Genomic DNA, 8,171 nt, shown 5'->3' with positions numbered 1-8,171 from the left:
ATGGTTCTGGGACTGAGGGTGGTGAGAGGACCTGACTGGAACCTCGGGAACGAGGATGGTGGTGACGGCCATCTTGGAACTGTGGTAGAGGACCATGGCGACAACACTGTCACGGTAGTTTGGGATATGGGGTCAAGGACGACATGTCGCGCGGGAGAGGATGATAAATGTGACCTCTGCATCCTGGACAATGCCCCAACAGGTAGTAAAAAGCATTATTGAACCGTCATATTTTTCAACGATGGGGTACTATTTCTTGTGTAAAACATTGAAATATTATACCATCTTGAGTTATATGTGATTTTTAAAAAATCAGAAATAGGTGGCTGACATTTTAAAAGTTGTATTTTCACGTATTTTTGAAATTTCGTTCATTTACATTGCACTACATGTGCCTTTATTTTCAAAAACGCGTTGTTTATATTATACCTCATAAGATATATCAGTATTCCAAGATATTGAATATAAAACAAGATTTATAATATGTAGAGGATATTGAATGTTTTCTCGTTGAATAAAGATAAATCATAATATTGCTAGGTACATCCATACACATGTATTTTTTTAAAATATTAAAGACTTGTGTGTCATATTTGTTAAAAGGCGACTAATTAAGGTCAATATTTGTTCATCTTTGGAAATACCGAGAATGTCATCTACCAAGCAAAAAGTCAAATCACCCTTTTTTAACGCGGTGAACCAATTTTGATAAACGATAAATTAAAGCTTATTTTACTGAATATGAGCAAGTACATGTATATGTTAATTCGCACAGGAGTACGTTTCGGCTCGGCCACCTGTTCCGAGTGTGAGGTAGATGGGATATTTGGAATGAAGTGGAACTGTAAGCAGTGTGAAGGGGTGTGTCTCTGTAGTGTGTGCTACATAAAGGGTAGACATGACGAGAGACACGTGTTTATCAGATTGAAAATTAAGTGTTAAAACTAGTTATGTATATACCGGGATTTCATCAAGTATGTAACAGTTTTTGTCTTTAAATGATCAATAGAAATACATGTATTGGTATATAATGTAAACCACCAATATCATAACGTAATATCGCAGGTGAAATCAGATAATGATTTTATATGATATAACTCGTTTTGATTTAAACATATTTTTATTTGTAACTGAACTTTACAAAGGGTTGGGCACAAGTTATACAACTTATATAAAGCCCTTTCCCGATATAATTATACATAATCATTACAACAAGATGGCATATTTACATATTTACATATTTAAATTGAGAGAGAGAGAGAGAGAGAGAGAGAGAGAGAGAGAGAGAGAGAGAGAGAGAGAGAGAGAGAGAGAGAGAGAGAGAGACATATCTATATATATCCACCCAAGTAATTTAGATAAGAGCTAATCCGATGCCGACAACAGAAGTATACACAAAGCGCTTTCCAAAGCTTGCTGCTGGTACTAATGTTCATCACTTCCCATGCCAATGTTTCGTTCTCCTTTCACTCCTTACTTCCTTGAATATCCGTTTCTCTTTTGTTGTCGGCAACGGAAAAGAATAAGTATAATCAATTGATAATATATATATACACACATACTTATGTATACATACACAAAAACATAACATACCATATGTAAATATATACATGAAATATAAATCTAAAATGGGTGTAGGAGAGAAATCAGAATCTATTTGAGTTAGTGATGTATATCTGAGTGACTTGACAAATTCTTAAATTTTCATCTTGCAATAAATCATTTCTTCCGTGTAAAAGTTTTTAAAAGTTTTTAACTCGTATTCGTTTCTACTAAGTCAATTCCCTCGATTATTAACTAAGATATCATTCCTCCAGTATTAACTCAGATAATTTCCTCGGGTTTTAATAAGATAAACCCCTCGGATATTATCTCAGACAATTCCTTCGGACATTTGCTCAGATAATTCCCTCGAGAATTTACTCAAACAACAAACTGGAGTATTTACTAAGATAATTCCCCGAGTATTAAGACCATTACCTTGAGTATTTTCTCTGACAATTCCTTCTAGTATTTACTGAGAACATTCCCTCCTGTATTTACTCAAACAACAAACTCGAGTATTTACTAAGATAATTCCCGCGAGCATTTACTAAGACAATTCCTTCGAGTATTTACTCAACAATTCACTCGTGTATTTACTAAGATGATTTACTCGAGTATTTACTTTAAACCATCCACTCTAATATTTTCTCAGGAAATTCCCTCGCGTATTTACTTACGTAATTCCCTCCAGTATTAACTGAACTAATTCCCTCCAGTATTAACTAAGAAAATTCCCTCGAGTATTTACTCAAACAACAAACTTGAGTATTTACTAAGATAATTCCCTCGAGCATTTACTCAAACAATTCCCTCTGGTCTTTTCTCATACCATTCCATTGGGTATTTACTCAATGGATTTCCTCTAGTATTTATTAAGACTATTCCTTTGTGTATTTACTCAAACAATTAATCTGAGTATTTACTCAAACAATTCACCTGAGTTTGTACTCAGACAATTCCTTCGATAATTTAATCAGAAAATTCCCTCTAGTATTTACTAAGATCATCCCCTCGGGTATTTTCGCAGAAACTTCCCTCGAGTATTTACTGACACCATTCCTTCGTGTTTTTACTCAAATCGTTTGAAATAATTTCCATTATCGCATACACTCCCTCGGAGGATTACTGGGTCTGGCGTCTGTTGCCTTGAACTACACCTATTACCTTAACCCTCTACCAGATTAACACATACAACTATAATCAAACTTGTTACTGTGATTTATTTCTGATCGTTCAAGGGTAGAGGTACCGAAGCGTTTTACCTCCAATAAGCAGCGATCTCTTAGGATGTTCCCAGGAGCAAAGGTCGTCCGAGGAACGGACTGGGATTGGTCCGACCAAGATGGTAAGGGTCATTGTTAATCTCGGGGGTAAAAGAGGAACTGACTGGGATTGGTCCGACCAAGGTAAGGGTCATTGCTAATCTCGGGGGTAAAAAAGGGAACTGAGATTGGTCCGACCAAGGTAAGGGTCATTGTTAGTCTCGGGGGTAAAAGAGGAACGGACTGAGATTGGTCCGACCAAGGTAAGGGTCATTGTTAGTCTCGGGGGTAAAAGAGGAACGGACTGGGATTGGTCCGACCAAGGTAAGGGTCATTGTTAGTCTCGGGGGTAAAAGAGGAACGGACTGGGATTGGTTCGACCAAGGTAAGGGTCATTGTTAGTCTCGGGGGTAAAAGAGGAACGGACTGGGATTGGTCCGACCAAGGTAAGGGTCAGTGTTAATCTCGGGGGTAAAAGAGGAAAGGACTAGGATTGGTCCAACCAAGGTAAGGGTCATTGTTAGTCTTGGGGGTAAAAGAGGAACGGACTGGGATTGGTCCGACCAAGGTAAGGGTCATTGTTAGTCTCGGGGGTAAAAGAGGAACGGACTGGGATTGGTCCGACCAAGGTAAGAGTCATTGTTAGTCTCGGGGGTAAAAGAGGAACGGACTGGGATTGGTCCGACCAAGGTAAGGGTCATTGTTAGTCTCGGGGGTAAAAGAGGAACGGACTGGGATTGGTCCGACCAAGGTAAGGGTCATTGTTAATCTCGGGGGTAAAAGAGGAACGGACTGAGATTGGTCCGACCAAGGTAAGGGTCATTGTTAGTCTCGGGGGTAAAAGAGGAAAGGACTAGGATTGGTCCAAACAAGGTAAGGGTCATTGTTAGTCTCGGGGGTAAAAGAGGAACGGACTGAGATTGGTCCGACCAAGGTAAGGGTCATTGTTAATCTTGGGGGTAAAAAGAGGAAAGGACTAGGATTGGTCCAACCAAGGTAAGGGTCATTGTTAGTCTCGGGGGTAAAAGAGGAACGGACTGGGATTGGTCCGACCAATGTAAAGGTCATTGTTAGTCTCGGGGGTAAAAGAGGAACGGACTGAGATTGGTCCGACCAAGGTAAGGGTCATTGTTAGTCTCGGGGGTAAAAGAGGAACTGACTGAGATTGGTCCGACCAAGGTAAGGGTCATTGTTAGTCTTGGGGGTAAAAGAGGAACTGACTGGGATTGGTCCGACCAAGGTAAGGGTCATTGTTAATCTCGGGGGTAAAAGAGGAACGGACTGGGATTGGTCCGACCAAGGTAAGGGTCATTGTTAGTCTTGGGGGTAAAAGAGGAACGGACTGGGATTGGTCCGACCAAGGTAAAGGTCATTGTTAATCTCGGGGGTAAAAGAGGAATGAACTGGGATTGGTCCGACCAAGGTAAGGGTCATTGTTAATCTTGGGGGTAAATTCGCATTGAATATGGACATAATGGATAATTTACTGACATTATTTAAGAAAAAGAACATAACATCATTGCATTCTGTATCGGAGTATTTCCTAAAAAAAATGCTACAGGAAAAATTAATATCTACTTGGATAATGGATTGAGAATTTATCACCTCCGACATAATGGACGGTTTGTCACTATTGTATCATCAAACATGTGTAAATTATGTTTTTATACGAAGCTGTTGTGAAGACAAGACATTACAAACTCACTAAGTACATACAATATGTACATATAAAAATGTTCTCAATGTAGAAAAAATATGGTTGTCTCTGAACAGGTGGAGCAGGCAGCTCGGGAACTGTGACAGGTCTCCGATCGTATGAGGAGGGTATTGGTGACCGAAACAGTGTTACAGTCACGTGGGAGAAGACACAGAAAACCGCGAAATATCGTGTGGGATTCGAGGGCAAGGTCGACCTGAAATGTAAAGTCGATGGAGAAGCCCCAGGGTACGATTACTACAAAGAACACCTTCCACTTCTTGGTAGGTAGCCGTGCGATCAATGCTATGGACGAAACCTGGTTAATTAGTAAATCTGGTTAACAAAAAACCTGGTTAATTTGTAAATTTGGTTAATTAATAAACATGGTTAAGTAGTAAATCTGGTTAATTAAAAAACCTGGTTAATTGATAAAAGATTTAAGCAATAGTATCATTGGTTTCATCCCGATACTTTTCCAGAAACAATTACACGCAATGTTCAAATGCATTTCAGCATCTCGGTTAAGGAGCCAGGGTTTTATGATTGTCTGAGAAAAATGACACATTTTAGATACAACAGTCCGGAATGTAGATCAATAATATAGTCCTGAATGTCCCCTAAATAGAAATAAAACATCTTCAGGGTGTGAATTTTCTTCTTGGTGTGTACCAAGGAGACATAAGGTTGGTTTGTGTTCCTATCACTGTTACAACCTGTCTGCTCTTTCATCCTGTCATTAGTTTTCTCCTGTTTGTGTCTCCTTGGCCTGGTTGGTACGAGGGTGTTCATCCCCGAATAAAACACACAGTAGTCACCTACCACAATAGAATGTGTCTGGATACCACGTGATATTTTACAGAGAATAGAAAGTTGCAGAGTGAATTCTAACATGTGGAATAGAGGTTTGTTTTAATCATGCTACGCTTCTTGGGTATGATAAAAGTAGAATTTTGTTTTAATTTGGATACATATTTTTAAGAGAAAAAGAGTAAGATCCGCGCCATGTACACTAATACAAGGAGAAACACTATGCGATAGCAGTTTAACATTTCCTTAACTATGGTTACTTTCTGTTTCCTCAGACGCTGATATTTTTGAAGTGTACGAGGATCTGTCCGCGATTTTCCTTAAGGTTAATGACAAGGTGTGTGTGGGTGTGTCCAAGGAAGACCTGGAGGTCGCTCAGAAGGAACATGGCGGCTGGCACGTAAGGATGGCCGAGGTAAGTCATGCTTTTGATGTACCAGACGGTTTTTATGGCATGCTGTAATTAGATTTTATTCATAATTTGATTACATATACATGAAAACAGTTAAATTTAGTTTGGTTTAGTATTGTTTAACAACCTATAAACAACTATGGTCATTTAAGGACGGTCTCCCCTGCGTGCCATATCTATGAGGTGAGTGATTGAGTGTATGAGTATTTTTGAGGCTGATGTATATTCGTGTTTGTCTCATTTTGATAGCGCCGGAATGATGCCGCTTTATAGTGCTGCCTAAATTTCTCAGAAGACACCAAGCAGCACACCTCACCCATTCACATTATACTTACAACTAGCGAACCAGTCGTCCCACTACAAATTAAAATACTTAGCGTCAAGCAGAAGTAGAAACTGCCATTTTTAAAGACTTTGGTATGGATCGGCTAGGGCACAGAACCCAAATCCTTCCTCACAGGGGCGAATGGTCATCCAAACGTCAAAAGTGAGGCACTGTCAAGGGAGACATTAGGAAGAAAGACTTTTAGAAAAAAGATAAGATCTCAAATTTAATCGTCTCTTACAATCATGCAGTAGGGGCAGCAGGCACCATTTGTTTGCCTTACCTGCAGGGTAGTATGGAAACAAAAACATTTTAATATCTAGTGTATGCGGTAGAAGAAGAATATTCCCATCTAAAGTGAAATTTCATATCATCCTCCGCTTAATTTACAAATGAAAACAACATTATAACAAAATAGTAACGAAACCTTAGATTTAATTAAAATCGAGGCCAAAATACGAACAAAAGTATTGATTGGCATGAACACCCGATAAAAACTATAATGAAAGTATGACCAGAAAGTCCGGAAGGATAAGCGTCTTTTGCTTCGTGGATAACACCCGCCATACAAAAAGTGTTGGGCAAATCTGGCCCAAGTCACGTTCTCAAAATAGGAACAGAAAACAGAACAACATCGAACATGTCTGGTTTTATATCGCATAAGGAAATGAAATAACTCCAAATGAGATCGTGATGTCGACAGTTAAACAGTTCTTTGATTTATTGACATATTCTATAACTATACAAGTAAAACATGCATTTTGATTGTTTTCACATTGCATAATACGTTTTAAAAAGTGAGAACAAAAACACCGTTTTCAATACGTTTAATACTTATGTTTTTGTCTTGTTACATGTGGCAGGAAATAAATTTTATTATTTCTTATTAAAATCCATAAGATTGAGTCGAATTTGCCATTAGACTTAGTATTAGGCTTGAAACATGTATAATATAGGTCAATGCTATTTCCCCATATTGAACAGCGTTAGGCGATTGTGGCGGTGTCGGGGATCATTTGACATTAACACAATATATATATTATATATTCATCACAGTACAACTACGACATGGAATTCAAATCTTTATCTTCGGATCACCAACACAGTGTATATGATATAATGTGCTAATTATTTGATATATAACATAGTAACACAATTGACGAAGGGAGATAACTTTTCAATGGCACAGTGATGGTCGGCCCGATATACTGATTTGCTCATAGTGGAAGTCGTCTATTAGATTATATGAATACTTAGATCGCAATATATTTACATATATGGACGCGAATTGTAATTATCTTCGGATCACCATCACTTAGTGCATATGATACATTGGTGCATAATCGTGTTTACAGTTACCAGGACGAGTCGGCGAAATAACTAAATTTACACGGTCTGGTGACGCTAAAGTAAATTTTGGTGGAGACAATTGGATTCTTAATCCGGACACTTTGGTCAAGGTATTGGATTTTTTTAAAATCTATATTATGAATTTTTATTTTTGGTAAAGATATGCTATTATTGTCAAACTCTGTTAAAACAAAAACCATTCCGAATTTCTAAAAAAAACCCTCATCGGTATGAAGAATTATACGCTCAACTTCGAAAATAACGAAGTTGGGAACAACGAAATTTTGGTAACAACGAAGTACATTTCATGTCCCGATTTTCACCACTATATACTGAAACAACGAATTAACTGAAACAAGGGAATAATTTTTTAAGTCCCCCACCACATTTTTCCTGAAATAATTTGAATCAACACACCCCTGTCAAAACAGCATTACGTACTTCCACACCAATCTTTGTCTTTGGGGATTTAAAAAAAAATCATAAGTAAACGTTAATATAAATTATAGAGTTTTCATCATTTCAATGATTCACATTGAATGAATGTCAAAATAAAGGCAATGCCGTTGGAGACATTAGGAAGACAGTTAAGAAGATCCTTAATTTACCATGTATTGATATCACTAACAATGCTTTTATTACAAACTACATAGTGACATTATACCGTATGTCCATTCTAGGTTCACGATGTCAACATTGATGACACCGTCATGGTGTCAGATGACCAGGAGTTTGTGGAGATTGTACAAAAGGATCATGGTGACTGGGTGG

General features: G+C 38.1%; 1 protein-coding gene across 1 annotated transcript in view; it reads left to right on the top strand.

Annotated features, from left to right (window-relative positions):
- The window catches only part of LOC117344654 (E3 ubiquitin-protein ligase MIB2-like), an 18,106-nt gene continuing 9,935 nt past the window's right edge, over positions 1–8,171 (top strand). The window contains exons 1-6 of the mRNA XM_033907480.1: positions 1–202; positions 776–914; positions 2,784–2,890; positions 4,581–4,787; positions 5,589–5,728; positions 8,081–8,167. Coding sequence (XP_033763371.1) covers positions 1–202; positions 776–914; positions 2,784–2,890; positions 4,581–4,787; positions 5,589–5,728; positions 8,081–8,167 — 882 coding nt within the window. The remainder of the gene's footprint in view (positions 203–775; positions 915–2,783; positions 2,891–4,580; positions 4,788–5,588; positions 5,729–8,080; positions 8,168–8,171) is intronic.

This window comes from Pecten maximus, chromosome 16, assembly GCF_902652985.1.
Source record: "Pecten maximus chromosome 16, xPecMax1.1, whole genome shotgun sequence".
NCBI lineage: Eukaryota > Metazoa > Mollusca > Bivalvia > Pectinida > Pectinidae > Pecten > Pecten maximus.
This window is presented reverse-complemented; position numbering and strand designations above follow the sequence as displayed.